The sequence below is a fragment of the Lissotriton vulgaris genome, chromosome 11 (genome assembly GCF_964263255.1).
Source record: "Lissotriton vulgaris chromosome 11, aLisVul1.2, whole genome shotgun sequence".
Taxonomy (NCBI): Eukaryota; Metazoa; Chordata; class Amphibia; order Caudata; family Salamandridae; genus Lissotriton; species Lissotriton vulgaris.
Genome location: NC_141699.1, coordinates 112,756,062 through 112,777,180, shown reverse-complemented (window position 1 = coordinate 112,777,180; position 21,119 = coordinate 112,756,062). Strand labels below are relative to the sequence as shown.

The 21,119-nt window shown below is 43.7% G+C and overlaps 1 protein-coding gene across 2 annotated transcripts in view; it reads left to right on the top strand.

Annotated features, from left to right (window-relative positions):
• The window catches only part of HNF1A (HNF1 homeobox A), a 105,217-nt gene that overhangs the window by 38,325 nt on the left and 45,773 nt on the right, over positions 1-21,119 (top strand). For both annotated transcript variants that reach the window (XM_086942841.1, XM_086942842.1), the window contains exon 4: positions 457-695. In XM_086942841.1, the coding sequence (XP_086798967.1) occupies positions 457-695 (239 nt within the window). The remainder of the gene's footprint in view (positions 1-456; positions 696-21,119) is intronic.

Below are 21,119 nucleotides of genomic sequence, written 5' to 3'. Positions count from 1 at the left end.
ACGTAAACTCAAGGTTCAGTGTAATTAATGTAGTACATTTTGCCATGCGTGAATGTACAGCGTGTACGCGTGTACATTCATGCATGTGAAGATGGCTTTGTATTGCATTAACTGTGATTTCTCTCAAGTTTTTTAGGAGCACACCTAGTGAATTTTGACTATAATAGCTTTCCGGGTAAACTTCAGAAACCCTAGTAAATTTTTAAAAAGTCAGAAATTTACTGCAAAAGTAAGAGAATACCTTGGGGAGTAAATTTCTGGCTTTTTTTTCTGAATTGGGCCGATGAAATGCAGGGTGATGGCGTAAAGCTTCTGTGAGCGTGCGGTTACTTGTGTAGTTATAAATTTAGTAACTAATGCGTGCACCGATCATAGCTCTATGAAGTAATTGAAAGGACATACAAAGCCCTTTACAAAACCTCTCAATAAATGAATAGAATATTTTTTCTTCTCTAGGGCAGAGTGTCTGCAGCGAGGGGTCTCCCCCTCTCAGGCCCAAGGGCTTGGATCCAACCTGGTGACCGAGGTGCGGGTTTACAACTGGTTCGCCAACCGCAGGAAGGAAGAAGCCTTTCGGCACAAGCTGGCCATGGACACCTACACTGGGCAGACGCCAACCTCCTCTGCCTCCTTACCAGCCCACAACCCCTCGCCCCTGCAGCCATCCTCCGCGCTCTCCCCAAGCAAAGTCCATGGTAAGTACCAAGCCGGTGGCGGGGGGAACCAGGGCGCCCTGACCAATCTTGAAATGGATAAGGATGCTGGGCTGTTGTGATGCTGGGATTGGTTGTTGTGAACTTGTCATTGGGCCTGCAGTTGTGCCATTATGATTAGACAGTTGGGAGCAGATTTACAATAACTGGCGCATCCCTGCATATCAGCAGGGATGCACCAGTTATTGTGCGTCACAGCTCCGCCCCCATGGTTGCGCCGCATTTACAATGCTGCGCACCATGGGGCAAAAACGGCACAGATGCGCAGGAACGCCTACTTCTGGCACAGGGCTTTACAACGTGATGCATCTCCCAGATGCATCACGGTGTAAAAACCCCGCACCATGGCACCTCTTTTGCGCCGCCGCTGCGTCACAAAATTGATGCAACGGCGGTGTAAAAGAGGCGCAAGGGGCTTGTAAATCTGCCCCTAGGTGAATGTGAAACTCATTGATGGCGAGTTTTTTATGATGACATTCTGATTGGTTCCTAGGGGGCTGTTGATAGAGCACGCAGGTCACCCGGGTCACTAGTTTACCAATTTTCCACGCACTGGGCCCTGGCGTGCATATGATGACAGCGTTTGCATGAACCGGGTGAAACCTTTACATTTACATTTACATTTACATTTACATTTACCTTTCCACGCTACTATGAGTAATTCGGGGGGTGACTCTCACACCACTTACTATTCATGTACCTGACTTACCACAGGCACATTACTCCTGATGGATCAGGAGCTAGCAGTGGACAGGTAACAAGATTCCTAAAGGAGTAGAACTTTTATATGCTTAGTACATTTTATCCATACTTTATAATGTATAATGACCACAGACACCTGATGGGTTTTCAAAGGTTTATATAAAGAAATGATTAGAATGAATATGCCAGAATTATGAGGCAAATACAAATCAGTACATCCATTATCAATATTAAAGCCACTATATAACTATGGATTAGGGCAAGTACCATTAGAGTAATTGGGAACACTACAGGGTATGAGCATTAGGGAACATGCTATTCAGCACGAACTTAAACTAAGGCAGGGGACGTGAGAATGACCTAATCAGTGCACTAATATTCTTAAACTAATTTCTAAACCGTATGCTATTCTTACTAAGTCCACAGCAACCATACTAAAGGGAAGGGTAAAATTGGAACAAGCTAGATAAGCAGTCAGTTTAATAATCTCCTAAAGGTGGGGTAAGAAGGGGAACATCACTAATAAACAATTGCATAAACAGTCACTTTAAAAAGGTAATAGGGCAATATCACAGGCAAGAGTGCTTTATTAAGAAGAGGAAAGGTAAGAGTATAGTCAGACGGACACCCACATAGTATATTTACCTAGGACAGAATGAGGACTAACCCTGGTCACGGGTCAGTTGGGACAAGATAGGGGACAAGGACCCTCAAGGATTCAGGAATACCAGAAAATGAGCAGGTAGAGCTTACGGACAGTCAGGACAGGATACCCCTCAGGATTTGGGTCAGGACTGGGCTCACCAAAGGGCACGACCAAAACCAGCAGCTTCGGATGCAACGCCTGCGTTACCCCCTCTCTGCACGGAATCCGCCAGTAACCCCGATTGGGTTTTCGAATCTCCCAGCAAAGTGCCTCGCCAGCACTTAAGACTATTTCCACCCCTTGGAGTTTGTGGAAAGTACGGACAGAGTGCTCCGCAGCACTCTGTATCAATCACCTATAGAGTTCGTAGGGTCAGTGACAGGTCTGCTACTCGGACAAGTCGGACAATTTCTCTAAGCTAAACTAGACAAGTTATACTGTTTTGGGACCCCTAGACCACCCACAAATGTTGCAAGTGACAAGGTCCCAACTTACGATTGGTCAGGAGAGGTGGTTGTGTCATTGTCACCACCTATAATTCTGCGTTCATACCCGCCCCCTGTGTTCATGTTCCCAGGCATAGGAATATGGAAAGACAATGAGTGTATACAGAATATAGAAACATTGTAACAAATTTTAGGTAGATAGCAGCATCTTCTCCCATGACCTAGGTAGGTTCCCAGGCGCATCTTGCTTCAGGAGCCAGCTGGCTGAGTTCTGCTTCTGCGCAGTTGGGTTTTTCCCTCATCACGTGTGCGGGGAGTTTACAGGCTTCAAAATGGATTCAATCTCCCGACCCAGGCCCATGGATGTGTAATACATGAAAAGTAAGCGAAAACAAATTAGAAACACAGAAAAAATGAATACACTGTATACCATTAAATGCTTCACTGCACCCCTTACTTTATAATTTCTATAGCATTAAAGGTTAGTGCAAAAAGACAGATATGCAGAAGCAGCATGAGCTAGCAGAGAGCATGGTTAAAGACAAGCGGCCATATTTAGCGACAATGCGCATGAGCAACAATATCCCTCCAAATTGCGAGTGCGTCCCATCACGTGGGTATGACCGACGCATGCGCAGACTGGATTTCTGCGAAGCGGCCATTCAGTAGTGCAAGCTTTGTTATTATGAAAAAGACACATAGGCAAGCCTCCTAGGGACACCCGTGTGTTGGGGAAAAAGTAAAATAAATGACATACAAGTTGAATTAATATTATTATGAGTTAAGCGAGGTTCTTGAGTAAGAGCAAGTCACTTTACGTGCGAATCCTTGCTCCATCAATCCCCTCTTTGATGATATTTACTATCATCACTATAAATGGAAACAGATGCCAACTTCATTCTTCCATTTTGTTCATTTCTATTTCAACAAATTTATTGTTGAGTTTTCTTTCAGCTTCCCTATGAGAGTGGTGATTTTTAGCCTTTTTTTATAAATCTGGTTTCTTAATTCTTCTAATTCTAGCTCATCAACATTTCTCTTCACTCCTCTCTTATTCACAGTGTACTTCTTTTTACACTTTTGACATTTACAGCAGATGAATATGATCAGTACAGCCACACCTATTCCAGCTATTGGCATCAGTATTTTCCATAGAAGACTCTTACCTAAGTTAGAAAACCACCTACCTACAGAGGAGAGACCATCAGTCAGTCTCTTCCAGGCACTATCAACCTCTAATGGTTTGAGTTCTTTTTCCAGATTAGTTATGTTCCTTACATATTTCTTAATTTCGATACTTTTGTCAGGTATGTAGGTGCAACAATGTTGCGCCTTCAGCATCCTGCAGACTCCGCCCTCTTTTGCCAATAAGGTATCAAGAGCAAGGCGATTCTGTAAAACCATTGATCTGATCGCAACCATTTCAGTATTGACCAGCAGGAATCCAGCAGCAGTGTCAGTTGATAACCGATCCACTACTGTAGACAATTTGCAGATTCGGTGAGTATTCAGAACTACCCCCATTCCAGGTATCAGTGCACTAAAAATATCACCTACAATTTCTCCTACACTTTCACGTTTACTACGCGCTAAGCCATTAGTATCTTCATTGCTTCCAGCAGCGTTGTTCACATAGTATATTTTCGGGAAAACAATGCCAAAGTAGCAGCTCCCATACCAGTGATCCGGCAATTTAAAATAAGCCTTGTTCCCACATATATAATAAATTCCGGGAAACACAGGTTCCGACCCATTTTTGAAACCCCAACCTCCAATTACCTTGTAATTATGTTCACACTCGCTGGAACCGATAAATACATTGTTATAATAACTAGTCTTTTCTCTATGAAGACAGAGTTTCCCTTTCCGTTCAAAATCCAGCAACAAAGCAGGAGCAGCTTCGCCCTCTGAGGTGCTTTCCATATTCTCTGCCCACCTAGGGGTTCTATCCTTCTCGGCAGTGGCCTTTTTCTGAAACTTTTCTCTCCTCCTCTCTGCCATTTTCAAAAACATCTTTTCCTGCTCCTGTAAGGAACAGGTCAGATTAGCTTGTCTAGCTTCATTTAAGTCTATGTCACCTATAGTCAGGAAATATTCTACAATGTAACGGGTTACCTCACTTCTAATATGTACAAGGTTTAGGTTTCCCCGAACAGGAAGTTCAGAAAAGATTACGTCAGTGTTTGAGTAATAGTACTGTAAAGTGCCTCTATAGAATAAGCTTGCTAATATACTACAGGAAATTCCGTAGGTCAGGGGTAAATGGTGATATGTCACGCCTTCAGCTACTGAAGTGGGTAGCTTCATGCAGACATAACAATCTTCTATTTCCATAGCTTCTACATAGTGCACTAAAAGGTTAGCAAAAACATTTAAATGTGTCCTGTTTTTCATTTTGTGAAAATGTAGTCCACCCTCATCTGATGCTTCTAATTTAGGTCGTGTGTGTCTCAGGCTAACTGTATTGTCACGTTTTTCTACACTTCGTGGTGTTTCTTCAGTCTGTACAGCTTCTGTGTCTAAAGTCTCTGGGTTAGTGGGATACAAGTTAGGGTCTTTACTTACCATAAAAGGTATAAAGACTGTTAATCCTATCCATATTACTATTAACATGGCTATACTACATAAGCATATTTTACAGCAAGTTTTGCAACAACTAAATTTGGATCTTCCATTTACACTTGAATCAGACATTATAGCTTACAGGTGGCTTTTTCAACCCCTCTTTGTTTCTTTACACCAGAGGCTCACTCAGGTTTGTCTCAAGGAGGGTCTTCGTCAGAACTCCGATCAGCAATGGACTCTTCGTCACTTTTGCCACTGTTGTTGGGTTCGTCAATTTCTTCCAACACCAAGTAAGTCCATTCAGGGCTCCAATACAACTTGTTTTGTTTCTTCACTCTGGTGCTTTGTCTGCTAGACTGGACTCGGGCTTCTTTTCTTTCACTGGCAGCCCTTTTTCGTCTTCTAGTTTTTCTTCAACTGTTTTTATTCTTAGTCTCAGTCTTTTTATGTATCGGGGTTCACCCTTCTTCTTGAGCCTTTTAGTGGGCGAGGAAACTTGGCCTTCCTCGTGAACTCTCTTGGTTTCGCTTTGTTGTGGCACTTTGGTTTCGGCAGTGTCATTTTCCCTTCCTGTCTGACTAGTCCCAGGTCTTTCATAAGTTTCTTCTGCCTGGTCTCTAAACTGGCCTTGCTCAGATTGAAGTGGTATTTGCTCTTTACTTTCAGGTGAAGTTGACTCCGCTTTCTGAACACGTTCGTCTATTTCTATCTGTTCCTGTTCATGCACTTAGATCTCTTGATTTTCTTCCGCATGAACTTCAGCTTTAATCACTATCTGACCCTTTCCAGTCTCTGGAGTTTCAGGAGGAGTGTCGATGACTTGATCTGTCCCTACTTGGCCTATTTCCTGATCAGGTTTTATGTGAGTTTCGATGACCTGACCTTCGTCCTCTAATTCTGTCTCACCTTCACTATCCCACTCACTATCTAGGTAGGAATATTTTCTGGTTCGTATTGGATCAAGAACCTGGTCGTCGGCAGGGAACCATTCAACGTCTTGACTTGTGCTCGGTAGTTCGATGTCAGCGAGATCCGGACCCTCTTCTGGAGTCTCCTCAGCTGGACTACCTTCGGCTTCAGTCCCGTTTTCTCCGGTTACCCGCTTCGTGTGACTGGCATGGATCCACTTCGGTACGCCAGCACACTTCACGGCAGTTGTGGTGACAAGGATCACTTGTCTTGGCTTTCCCCACTTTGGTCCAAGGCAACTCTTCCGGGTGTGTTTCTTTAACACCACCCAATCACCTGGTCTCAGTTTATGTGCTGGAGTCGTAGGCCATTCGACAGCAGTCTCTCCAATCTGGTGAGAGATAGAACGCACTTGGTCACCCAGCTGCTTGCAGTATTCTAGCACCAAATCATCAGAAATACTAAGCAGTTTGTGTCCAGGTACCCATGCCTGTCGCATCACTCTTCCCATTAGTACTTCATGTGGGCTCAGGCCTGTTTTTCGGTTTGGAATACTTCTCAAACTCATCAGCACAAGGCGTAAAGCTTCTATCCAGTTCATTTTGGTGGAATCACACACTTTCGCAAGTCTGGATTTGATGGTGCCATTCACTTGTTCAACTATTCCAGAAGCCTCTGGATGATATGCACAGTGCAATCTTTGCTCCATCTTAAATGCTTTACAGAGTTCCTTGAGGACTTCGTTAGAAAAATGCCCACCTTGGTCTGTTTCAATAGTTTCTGGAATTCCAAATCTAGGTATCAGCTCTCTAAGCAATAATTTGGCTACAGTTATAGCATCATTTTTCTTTGCTGGGTAGGCCTCCACCCATCTAGAAAATAGGCAAATTATGACCAGGACGTATCGGTATCCTTTGCACATGGGCAACTGGATAAAGTCCGCCTGCAACCTGACAAAAGGGCCTTCTGCCTTTCCAATTGTACTTTGTTCCACTACTGTCCTCTTTCCTGCGTTGAACTGCTGGCACACTAGACACCTCTGACAAAGCTTTTCCGCTGTGTTCCTGAATTTTGAGTTATAGAACACCTTTTCAAACATACGACACATGGCATCCCTCCCAATATGTGTGTGTTCATGTATTATTCGGGTCATGGGGTCTACCAGACTATCGGGTAGTACAGGCACACCAGTCTGGTTAACCACAACACCATCTGCATTCCTGATTCTGCATTCATCCGTCCTCCATCTGTTCTTTTCCTCCCTGTCTGTTGCCTGTTGTAGTACTCTCAATTCCTCCCAGGTAGATACACTCTCAAACAACATAAGTTGGCAGCTGCTTCCACCTCCCCACAATTTAATTTGGAGGGACATTTTGTATCGGGCACAATATTGTGCGATTTGGTCAGCGTATCGGTTTCCGGCTGTCACATCATCATTTCCAGATCTGTGAGCCGCACACTTGACCACAGCCAATTCTTTGGGCAATTGAATTGCTTCCAGTAAGTTCTGTACCACCTTTCCATTTCTGATAGGGGTACCTGAGGAAGTCATGAATTCTCTTTGTAACCATAGCTGGCCGAAGTCATGAACAACCCCATAACAGTACTGGCTGTCAGTATAAACAGTTACTCTTTTGTTTTTCCCCTGTTTACAAGCTCTTGTCAATGCGATGAGTTCTGCTACTTGTGCAGATTTTACGTCGCATAGGTAAGATGCCTCCAGGGTTGTCGCCAATGTGACTACAGCATAGGCAGCACTCAGACCTCCATCCTCATGTCTTAAACATGAGCCATCCACAAACATCGTAATATCCTCATCAAGTAAGGCTATTTCTCTGATATCAGGACGTGGCTTAGTGCTAAATTCTGTTAAGTCTATGCAGTTATGCTCCATCTCACCCTCCGCTTCTACATCCAGAGGAAGGGGCAACAGGGTTGCAGGGTTCAAGACATTGCACCGGGAAATAATTACATTCTCAGCACCTATTAGAATTCTCTCATACTTAGTCAGCCGACTAGGGGTGAGATACTGGGTCTTTGTTCGGGTCAGTAAGATCACAACAGAATGTGGAACATATACGGTGACAGGATGTCCCATAACAATGTTTTCACTCTGTTCTAGACTAGCGCAAGTAGCAGCTACTGCTTTCAGGCATCCGGGTAATCCAGCAGCCACTGGATCTAAAGTGGCCAAAAAATAGGCCACGGGACGCCTGATCAGCCCATGCTCCTGGGTTAAAACTGAGAGCGCACAATTGTCTCGTGTGTCACAGAACAGTTCGAAGTTCTTGGAATAGTCAGGCATTCCTAATGCAGGGGCTGAGCACAGACAATTTCGCAATTTTACCCAAGCGGACATGCTTTCATCGTCCCAACTAACTGGGTCCTCCACTCCTTTCTTGGTCATTTTTATCAAGGGCTTGGCTAAAGCTGCGAATCCTACAATCCATTGTCTGCAGTATCCTACAACTCCTAGGAACATTCTTACTTCTTTCTGGGTTCTGGGTAGGTCCATAGTTTGAATTATCTTGATCCTTTCTGTAGTGACTTTTCGAATCCCTTTCTCTATCTGGTGCCCCAGATATTTCACTGAGTTCCTACAGAACTGTAATTTGTCTGGTGATACCTTATGTCCTCCCTTTCCTAGGTGATTCAGCAAGGCAATGGTATCAGTGACACAGTCAGTTTGACTTTTAGACGCCACCAGTAGGTCGTCTATGTACTGTACCAGAACAGACTCTCTTGGCAGTACTAAAGATTCAAGGCATCTTTTTAGGATCTGGTTGAAAATCGATGGACTTTAAGGTGTACCCCTGGGGGACACGATTCCAGACATAGACATGGCTGTCAAATTCAAAACTAAAAAGAAATTTGCTTTCAGGATGCAATGGGATGGAAAAGAATGCATGGCACAGGTCAATGACAGTGAACCATTCCGCATTCCAAGGGATCTGATACAGTATCACTGCGGGGTTGGGCACAATGGGACAGCAAGGTACAACAATTTGGTTTACCCTGCGCAGATCCTGCACTACCCGGTACTTTCCGCTAGGCTTTTTAATTCCAATTATTGGCGAATTACAGGGACTGCTCATTACTTCCTGTATGATGTTTGCTTCTAGCAATCTGTTTACTTCAATTGCGACTCCAGCTTTTACTTCTGCACTCATTTTATACTGTCTGGTTCTCGGATACACAGCATTTGTCTTTATTGCTATTTTAACTGGGTCTACATTTGCCATTAAGCCTACATCCCTTCCTGTGAAATCCCATACTTCAGGTACCACTTTTAGCTGCAGTTCTTCAGGAAGATCTTCAATGGACAGGGGTCTAATCTCGGTGTCAGGTCTTACCAACATCAATTGGTACAATCCATCTTCATCTGGGGTCTGAATCTCGACACCATTTGGTGTGCAAAAAATGGTGCAGTTCATTTTGCACAACAAATCTCATCCTAACAGGTTCACGGGACTGGGGTCACAGACCACAAATCTGTGCATTTCTTTGAAATTCCCTATAGAAACCTCCATTGGTTCAGTTACTGGAGTACTGATTATCTGATTTGAAACACCCACTACTTGGATTGCTTCTCCCGAGAGGGGTAGGTTAGGAACATCCACTGTCCTCACAGTGGAACGGGTAGCACCAGTGTCCAACAAAAAGGTGACGTCTTTTCCCTCAACCTTTCCTTCAATGTATGGTCCAGTCTGGTCTACCGGTAAGGAGGCACCAAGTACGCACTCTTTGTCCTCCCCCCTCAGGCCCCGTCAATCTTGATCTTCACAGAGGAAAGAATCATTTAACAAGTACTGCGGAATTGCTGCATTTCTCTCATTCTCTCCTTCCCATACCTCGGCCCTTTCATTCTGCTGACCCTGATTCTTAAACTGTTGTCTAGGAGCGCGAAGGCAATGGAGGCAGTTTTACCTGTTGTTGGTTCTTTCGTGTCCCCTCTTTCTGCACCTGTGGATTTAAACCATTTACGGGGGCATTACCAGCCTGCAAATGTGGACACTCGTCTCTCCAATGCCCTATCTGACCGCACCCGTGACAGGGGAACTTCTTCATAGCCTCTTCTCTACTCATTTTTACCCGGGGCTTCCCTCCTCCCCCAGCAGTGGGATTTTGTGCATTATTATTATTATTTAATTTACTTAACTGTTTTTCTTGCTGTTCAGCCAATTTCACTTGTGCCCACATGACCTTCTCCTTGAGGGCTTTCTTCTTGTTTTCTATCTCATCCTCACAGTACTTGGCATACTTGAGGACATCATCTATGGGCTTACCTTGCCAGCTGATTTTATTATCTCGAATCCACTGGGATATTTCAGGCCTTAATCCTAGCACAAATCTGTAACTGAAATGGGTCATGTCCTTCATGTCCACATTATCAATTCCACTGTAAGTCTTGAACACCTGTAGTAACCTTTCGTAAAAGAAATGGACGGTTTCATCGCGCTCTTGGGTAGTTCTATCTATCCGGGTCCAATCAGTTTCTTTTGCGGGCACCTTTTTCTTTAGGTACTGTATGACTTGATCATACTTCCTCATTACTTCAGGTGAGGGAGCTCCGGTCTTGGGGTCTCTCGCATATTCATCACTGGGCCAATCAATTTCAATTTTGCATTCGGTCCACAAATCTACAGGCACCACAATGTCGAAAAACCCATCTAGGTCTTTCAGAAGACATTTCTGAACTTTTATAAAGTGTTCGACCTGCCTGTACCAGTCAACTGGTTTCTCCCGCAATTTTGGGAAGTCATTAGTAAACGACACAATGTCTTGTTGGGACCAAGAGACATGGACATATTTTCCCCCAGGTACTTCTCTCATGGGACACAATTTCTCGGTGGGACCTACTTCTTTCAGCACGTATTCTGAAGCCATGGGTTTAGCCCTACTATCTTCCTTTTTCTTCGCCCACCGGGTTTTCCATTTCTCTACATCCCCCCATTTCTGTAGGATTTTCAGTAGTTCTTTTATCTGGGTTTGCTTTCCTGATATATTCATGTTCTCTAAGTCTTTGTCAGAAGAATCTGCTCTGTAGGGTTTCTGAAGGACTTTGGAACAGCTAACATCAATTCCCATGTCTGCCGCAGTGTCCATCAATCTCTCATGGAGCAATCTAGTGTTCCGGGTAAGGTTTTTGCTGATGAACAGTAACTCGTCTTCACTAAAGGAGTTTAACCGGTCCAATCCTACATTACCAGCCATTAGTTCCTCTATTTCTATCCTTAGTCTATAGATCTCTAAGGGTTTCGGTTGGGGTGTGTCCTTTTCTAACTCTTTGGTCCACCTATCCAATTCTTCCGGAGAAACTACAGTGGCACTCCTGACCCCTGAAGTGGTTTCAATCAGGACCTCTTTTGTCCTAGCCTGATTTCTTGCCCTTGGTACACTTGTTCCAGGTTCCCTTATAGGCAGATCCATTAAGGAGATCACAGACTCACATTCACTTTCTTGATCATCGACTATGAGCGGCTCTTTTCTTGGGGGAGGAATACTAGGGGTTGGTATAATTGGGGTTATAACAGGAGTTCTTGGACTAGACAGTCTATCCCCGTAAAGAGGTATAGCAGGACCAATAGTTACTGGGATAGTCAGTGAATCCGGACTGGGATTTATCTGAGCTATGGTCTGAATCAAATCAATTCGCTGTTTGTTCAGGGCTTCTCTTTCCCGCTCACGCAAAACCCTTTCTGAAGAATTGTCATGCATTACTTGGGGTACCAACGTAGGGTAAATATTTGGGGCAGTTGGAATGACCAAACTTGGTTGGTCTTCCCCAAAAGGACGGTAATTTGGAATCGCGGTACTAGGTCTGCAAAACCCATCACCATCACTGGCTTTACTTTCTGTACCAGTTACGTCTGTCTCACTGGCCCTTCGATACCTGGGATATTTAGAGAACGGGTTCGGTGGACTCATAGGCTCTGACTCTGCGACATAGGGAGGTGGATTTTTCATCAACAAATCCTCTAGGTGTTCATCTTCTGAGTCCCCCACAGCCATTAAGTGGCGGGTTTTCTCCGTACATTTTCCTTTCTCTTGTTCGAGCACCCCCATCATTGGAAACAACCCCTCAACCATCATATTCTGTCTCCACTGTTTCATTTTCTGCTCTTTGGTTTCTTTCTGCAATTTTGGATACCATTTGCTCACTCCCTTGTCCATCCGGGGTCTATCCCTTTCCAGAGCCTCAATTTCCCATTCTTCTAGAGCTTCGTACTGTGTTAATCTAGGTCTGGGATGTAATTCATTCATTCGGGTTCTTAAGTTAAACAGGATTCTGCCATTAAAAGTACCCTCAATAGGAAATACTAGGACTCCGTCATCTGCAGTATACTTTACCCAGTTTTCTAACCATACACAGGTATAATACCCTTTATCAAACATCATGAAGGAGGCAGGAGTATTGGGCGGAGGAATGATCACACCCTCCCTCGTTCTAATGGGCTTGTCTGTCTTGAAAAAATTCTTTATTTTATCGGCAAATGACATTTTTCTCTTCACTCCGTACATTATGCGCGGTCTACCTCGTAGAATCTGTTCCTTATAGAAGCCTAAGTTCTGTGGATTAGGTATAAACTCAGGATACCACATACACCTTTCCAAACTTTTCTCAAGCTCCTGTTGATTAATTTTGTTTACCTTTGTGCTTCCAATGCAAACGCGATTTCTATTTCGCAGCCACCAATCAACACAGTGACTACAAAAATCCTTGTCCAATGGGTGCGCGGCCTTTCGCGAGATGAGGTCTCACGCTCCGGCACTCACCCCTCCCTTACAATTTCAGCTCCACTAAACACCTGCTGTCTAGACCAATAACAGCGCGGCACGGAGTGACGTCAGAGCAGCCTTCCGACTGACTCCCTCCTTCACAAGGTAACGGAAACTTTGAATTTTTCCTAAAGTGCAAGTGCTAAACTTAGTCAATAACACATAACGTTCGCCGCTGTGTCTGAGTGTTCTAAAAAGAGAGAAAGTTCTTCTTTCGCTACAAGTAAACCACTTCTGTCTACTTTTCATTCACTCCGGATAGACTTCTCTGTCTAACCTCCCACACGAGCAATATAGAACCTGCTACTCCTCTGACTTATCCACTTCTTTCCGGGATATATACTAAGTCAGGCTTTCACCAGCGGACTACCTTGCTTACCATTCAAGCTTCGGAGACCCTATTACTCCTTCCGCATGTGACCCTTACTAGGTGATATCACAATGGAAGTTTTATACAAAGGACTCGTAGCTATCATTTATTCAGATACAAAAAGATCCTAATTAGCGCTTCCGGTCCTTCCTAACCATGCACTAATAACTCACAACAAGCGACCTCATCAGCTAACCGGATTCTGCTCACCGTTAGCTATAGACTTCCCCGGGGATTCGGACTACACTAAACGCTCACAGACAATTTTGTTAATATTACATATAATACTTATAGCAGTAATGCAAAAATCATTTACATATAAAATAAAATCCTTTAAAACATTTGCGCAATATTTGAAGCAATGCAATCAATATAGCAGCACTGAAATTCTCAGCAGCACATTTTTATTTTCACGGTTTATTTATTAACTATCTTGACTACCTATCTTAACTAGTCCTAACCATTTCCTCTGCTACCAGAAAATTACTGATAGAGCGCGCAGGTCACCCGGGTCACTAGTTTACCAATTTTCCACGCACTGGGCCCTGGCGTGCATATGATGACAGCGTTTGCATGAACCGGGTGAAACCTTTCCACGCTACTATGAGTAATTCGGGGGGTGACTCTCACACCACTTACTATTCATGTACCTGACTTACCACAGGCACATTACTCCTGATGGATCAGGAGCTAGCAGTGGACAGGTAACAAGATTCCTAAAGGAGTAGAACTTTTATATGCTTAGTACATTTTATCCATACTTTATAATGTATAATGACCACAGACACCTGATGGGTTTTCAAAGGTTTATATAAAGAAATGATTAGAATGAATATGCCAGAATTATGAGGCAAATACAAATCAGTACATCAATTATCAATATTAAAGCCACTATATAACTATGGATTAGGGCAAGTACCATTAGAGTAATTGGGAACACTACAGGGTATGAGCATTAGGGAACATGCTATTCAGCACGAACTTAAACTAAGGCAGGGGACGTGAGAAGGACCTAATCAGTGCACTAATATTCTTAAACTAATTTCTAAACCTTATGCTATTCTTACTAAGTCCACAGCAACCATACTAAAGGGAAGGGTAAAATTGGAACAAGCTAGATAAGCAGTCAGTTTAATAATCTCCTAAAGGTGGGGTAAGAAGGGGAACATCACTAATAAACAATTGCATAAACAGTCACTTTAAAAAGGTAATAGGGCAATATCACAGGCAAGAGTGCTTTATTAAGAAGAGGAAAGGTAAGAGTATAGTCAGACGGACACCCACATAGTATATTTACCTAGGACAGAATGAGGACTAACCCTGGCCACGGGTCAGTTGGGACAAGATCGGGGACAAGGACCCTCAAGGATTCAGGAATACCAGAAGATGAGCAGGTACAGCTCACGGACAGTCAGGACAGGATACCCCTCAGGATTTGGGTCAGGACTGGGCTCACCAAAGGGCACGACCAAAACCAGCAGCTTCGGATGCAACGCCTGCGTTACCCCCTCTCTGCACGGAATCCGCCAGTAACCCCGATTGGGTTTTCGAATCTCCCAGCAAAGTGCTTCGCCAGCACTTAAGACTATTTCCACCCCTTGGAGTTTGTGGAAAGTACGGACAGAGTGCTCCGCAGCACTCTGTATCAATCACCTATAGAGTTCGTAGGGTCAGTGACAGGTCTGCTACTCGGACAAGTCGGACAATTTCTCTAAGCTAAACTAGACAAGTTATACTGTTTTGGGACCCCTAGACCACCCACAAATGTTGCAAGTGACAAGGTCCCAACTTACGATTGGTCAGGAGAGGTGGTTGTGTCATTGTCACCACCTATAATTCTGCGTTCCCACAATGAATATTTAATTTTTCATACCCGCCCCCTGTGTTCATGTTCCCAGGCATAGGAATATGGAAAGACAATGAGTGTATACAGAATATAGAAACATTGTAACAAATTTTAGGTAGATAGCAGCATCTTCTCCCATGACCTAGGTAGGTTCCCAGGCGCATCTTGCTTCAGGAGCCAGCTGGCTGAGTTCTGATTCTGCGCAGTTGGGTTTTTCCCTCATCACGTGTGCGGGGAGTTTACAGGCTTCAAAATGGATTCAATCTCCCGACCCAGGCCCATGGATGTGTAATACATGAAAAGTAAGCGAAAACAAATTAGAAACACAGAAAAAATGAATACACTGTATACCATTAAATGCTTCACTGCACCCCTTACTTTATAATTTCTATAGCATTAAAGGTTAGTGCAAAAAGACAGATATGCAGAAGCAGCATGAGCTAGCAGAGAGCATGGTTAAAGACAAGCGGCCATATTTAGCGACAATGCGCATGAGCAACAATATCCCTCCAAATTGCGAGTGCGTCCCATCACGTGGGTATGACCGACGCATGCGCAGACTGGATTTCTGCGTAGCGGCCATTCAGTAGTGCAAGCTTTGTTATTATGAAAAAGACACATAGGCAAGCCTCCTAGGGACACCCGTGTGTTGGGGAAAAAGTAAAATAAATGACATACAAGTTGAATTAATATTATTATGAGTTAAGCGGGGTTCTTGAGTAAGAGCAAGTCGCTTTACGTGCGAATCCTTGCTCCATCACTGTGACATAGTAATTAGGTAAGCGTGCTCATCGAAATACATAGAATTTTTCTGAAATTTAATTTTCATCATACAAATACATGATTTGTTTGAGATTGAAGCTCTAATGTAATATTGAGCATTAAAAACCACAGATGACAGAATTTGTGCATTATATCATGCATGTGATATATGGCCATTACACATCTCCCTATAAAATTCATGGCAGTTCGGGTGCTTTCTATTTTTTAATCAACCGGAAATGAGTTTTATGTGGCATCGTTGCTGGGTGTGGTTTGTGACTGTGATTGTTCGTGTACTCTTGACACTGATTTGCCAATGGGATTTGTTGTGGCCCTGTGGGATGGTTTTGAAATACTGTGGTTGGGTGTTGGATTGTCATACTGTAAGTAGCAATTTTGGTCATGCAACTTTGTGGTTGGATATGTGGTTGAGGTAATATGCATGACCGCCGGGCTTGTTGTGATGTTTGATTGGCCCTGGAGTTCTTAGGACAGCTGTGATTAGGCGTAGTTTGACTGTGATGTTGTGAATCACATTAGGACTTTTGCAGCATTGTGACTGGCGATGGATGGATTGTAACTGACAGGAAGCAGTGTTTTAGTGAGATTGTAACCCTGTGTGCAGTTGTGACATTATAATTCGTCATAGCGTTGTTGTGATATTGTAATTGAATATTGGATTTCTAGAACATTGGAACTGGGTGTGGACTACTGACTTTTTAACTAGACATAGTGTAGCTGAGACAGTGTAATTGACTGTGGGACTCCTGGCATGTGATTGAAGAGGATGGTGTTATCGCACTATTATCTGGTGTCGCGAAGTTGTGACTGTTCTATTTAAATGTAGATTTTTTTGCAATATTGCAGTCTGAGAGTAGAGTTCTTGTCTTGTCACTGGATAACTGGCTTGTCATCTATTGTCATATTGTAATTGCCTGTGGTGTTGCTGAGACTTTGTGATTCAACAAGTTTGCTAAAGAATCTGCAAATGGCGTGGGGCTTTAGTGACATGATTGGCATGTGGTACAGTGGATAACCACGTGACTGCTGTCACATTGTTACATGTGATATGTCATATCACATGTGATTGTTGTTCGGTGTGGTAATTCTGACAATGTGATCATGGAGTTGTAGCGAGGTTGGTATAAGGCATAGGTTATTGTACATTGTAATTGGGCATATGGTAGTACTGACGAGGGTTTAGGTTATTGTGACTTTGCAATAGCAAATACGTTTGTGGTTGCTGTGGCATTGTGTCTGGCCATGGAGATGTTGTGACTTATAATTGAGTGTGGGCAAGTTATCTATGTTGCGATTGGGCACGAAGTTGTTGGAACTTTGTAGTTGCAGTAATATAATTAATTGTGTGGATGTGGTGACATTGTGGTATCCGTGTGGTTCTGCTGTTATAAGTGAACTTTGTGGTTTTTGTGAAATTGTAATTGGACTTGCATGAAGTTGTTGTCACATTGTAATAGAGCTTGGTGTTTTGTGACGTTGCCATTGAACAAGAGGTTGTTGTGTCATTGTAGTTGTGCATTATGTTTGGGAATGGAGATTTGTAGTTGGAAACGGGGTTCTTTGGTAACAATGACTTGCCAATAGTTGCTCTAATATTGTGATTATGTGTGGGGTTGTTGCTACATTATGATGTAGAGTAAAGATTCAGTACAATTTTTGTGTTTGCGACATAGCGATTGGCCACCAGGAAGCTGTAACTGCAAAGGGGCATGAGGTTCAGAACACTAATGCTTTTAAGTGGTAATTATCCGAGATTTGTGAAAATGCGCGGATAGGATACATTTAGCCAGATTGCATTTTATGTAACTCTAATCAGGTTTATGTGATGGGGCAACACCAACTAAAGCAGGATGATGTAATGGCTAATCCCGACAGGTCAGGGTGGGCCAGTGTCGGTCACATTTCCGGCTAAGCCTTCGAGAGGCCTTCAACAGATGCTTGGGAGAAAGGAATAGCTACACTAAAACCCTTTGCCCTGCTCCCCAGACACTCCTAGGTTTAACAGAGTTCACAGTTGTGTCCTTTCATCACAATTTATCAATATCTGTGAAGAGCTAAAATCTGGGCCAATGCAGAAAAGAAACACGACTCATATAAGATATCGAGTCTTATGCTGAGGTTGGGTAGTAACACGTGTTTATGGACGACAACCAGTAGGCCTCTAAGAAAGACCTTGTGTGGTCATCTGTAGATCAGACAGACAAGGCTGTCCTGATAGGAAGCAGATTGCAAGTTGCAGCTCATTAGCAATGGTAAACAGAGATCTTTTTTGAGACTGAGTGTGACAGTGAATAGATCAGAAGTTATCACTACTGTGCACTGGTAAGCAGATCAGATTTTGAAGGCCTTGTTTGATGTCGAAGGATCCTGGGTAATGGAAGATAGATCACACATTGGCAGATCTTTTTATGGTCTGTCTTGACTGCGCAGCTGTCACAAGACAATTATGTGAGCATTACAGGAGGGGGGCTTTGGCTCCGCCCACATTTTGGGAGCCAGCAGCACATGTTTTGATTGGGCAGAAGTTGTGCGCTTCCACAAAAAAAGTGCTTGCCTTCAAAGTAGCTGTGATCATTTTGTTCATGTATGCAGCTGCATAAGCTTGAATTTCCAGGGGTACCAACATGGCATTGGAATGCTATTAAAGTGTCTTAGATAACTAGATAATTTGATGTTTTTTTCTGTGGCATTTCCACAGATGCGAGGAGAACTGTCTTTAACCCATATGGATTTTTAGGTCTGACTCGACAGTGCAACTGTCACCTGACCTTTTAACCTACATTAATATTATTTCTACAGTTTTTACCTTCCACACAAACACATTTCTGTTCCCATGCTAATTACTTGTAATGCTCCACATCACTGCACAACATTTCTTTAAAACCAGTCCTATTGGTATTGCCAATGCTTGTTTATGGTAAGTAGACCACATTGATTGCTTTGTCCGTTGGTGAATAGATCACATGCTAAAGGCCCTGTGTGATGGTAAGGAAATCACATGTCGTAAGCCTTGACGGATGGTGATAGATCAATTCTGCAGGCCCAGGTTGATGGAAAGTAAATAATGTTTTAAGTTATGTGTGATTGAGATATAATATGTTGTGGGTTCTGTGTGGCAGGAAAAATATCACATACTGAATGCCCGGTACCTCAAATAACAGATTACATGTCAGGGTCTCATGTGAGGGTGACTGTTGTTTTATTGATAGCTGACCACATTTTTTATGCTAAATGTGATGGCAAGGAGCTCACAAGTTGTAAGCCATTTGTGATGGTAAAGAGATCACTTGTTTTGTTTTTCACAAACGTCACAGGGGTAAACAGCTTACACACACAAGGTCCCATGGCATTGTTATTATTTTGCACATTACGTGCTAAGGTAAATTCACTTGTATATCCTATGTGGTGATAAATACATCACATGTACAGCAAGTGTGGTGGTAAAGAGATCACATTATGGAGAATTTGTGTAATGGTAAAAAGATTATGTGTTAGGTTAGGTTGGGTTTTTATAGAACGCTCTATGCCGGAAGGCATCCTGGTGCGAGCTAGAAAGACAAAAAAAGCAAGACCTATCGCTGAAAAAGCCAGGTTTTTAGTAATTTTCAAAATATCGTGTAATTGGAAATAGAGCGAGTGTTGCCGGGGAGTGAATTCCAAAGGAGCGCACCATTGTACGAGAAAGCCCTGCTCCCTTGTCACAGTTTTTGATTTTAAGTTAATAAAGAGGTCTGCGCTGAGCAGAGAGGGTGAACAGGGACGTTGCAAGTAAACAAATGCTGAAGAGCAGAGGATCTGATGGAGGTGCGGTTTCGGCCGAGGATCGCCAAACCAGTATTCCGACCACCGCATTATGAGTGCCGAGGTCAGATCGAGGGCAGCAGTCCTGAGGCACCGCCAAGCATATTACGAGGTTCCGCCCTGCCTCAATTTTCATGGCAGGAGCCTGCCGTGAAAAGTGAGGTGGGGAGGTAACAAAGAGGGCCAGACAGGGCTTCATTGTGCCTCTGGGCCCACGGATACATACAGAGGGGAATGGCGTGCCCCCCTTTCTGCATGCACCCCCTGTTCCTGCATGGCATGGATTTAAGAGTTCATGCCATGCAGGAACAGCCTTTGACGTTCCCTTGGTTGCGCCTTTTTGAAAGGCACCGCCATGGGAACGCCAAAGGACCGCCTGCTAGACTTATAAATACTTGTAATCTGGCGGGCAGATAGCGGTGAGCTTTGGCGATGCAGGAGCGGGGCGGCGGCATGAAAGCTCGCCCCCGCACTGCCAAAGTCGTAATCAGGCCCAAAGGCTCTTAAACACCATCCACTTGCAGGCAACAATTGGAGATTTTTTGTATGACCCGATAAGCAAGAGGTCACTACCTTGGCTATTATCATGATTGATTGATTTTGTGAAGGTACATGGCACATATTTCCATTTTTAGAAGTTATTTTTTTTATTTGCTATCGGGCCAACTTAGCTTGAGGAACAGTGGAGTGATTTTTTTGAGGAATGATGATAAAGTTTAGTCAGTAGCCAATACTGTGATTAGAATCAATCGATCAATTAGGATTTATAAAGCGTGACAAATCACCCGTGAGGGCGCACGGTGCTGGATTTGCCATCTGCTTCGCACAGAAAGTATAGAAAAACGAGGGAAAAGCTGGACAAAGCACTCAGGAAAGCGGGGAGGAAACAGAGCGGTGCAGCAGCACGGGAGAGCTGGGCCTGGGGCCTGCACAATGGGGTCGCGAGGCTGCCTCCATTAAGTATGTTCTGGGAGGACGGAGTGGTGCTGGGAGGCGCTGAGCGGGAAGACAGACGGCAGGCGGGATCGGTAAATGAGAAACAAAAGAAGGAGAATCAGGGAAAAATGAGGGAAAAGCACTAAGAAAAATGTGTGAGAAGAAGAAGAAAGCAGTAAAAACGAGGGAAAAGTATAATCAATTTTAAATTTCTGCAGCAAATATATTATACCCCTAGTCAGTTATGTCGATTTGGGCTGAAAGAGAATGCTAATTGTGTTAGATGCGGGGCAGTAGACGCTGACTTTATACACTTGGCATGGTGCTGCACTCCAGGATATGACTTTTGGACCAAGGTGACACAGATTCTGACTGAAGTGGTGTAGGAAAAGGTGGACTGCTCTCCAAAGCTATGCCTGCTGGGACTGGGGACAACATTACAACCTAGCAACCGGAGACTGGTAGCGGTGTCGACTCTGTTGGCCAAAAGGCAAGTGGCGAGCCATGGGGGGAGGGGGTGATCTGCTCCTAAGGTGGTGCAATGGCTGAAAGATATAGTATATTGAAGAGATCAACTCAGTACGTATGCAGAGGAGCTGCCTGCAGCCTCCAGACCTAAAGA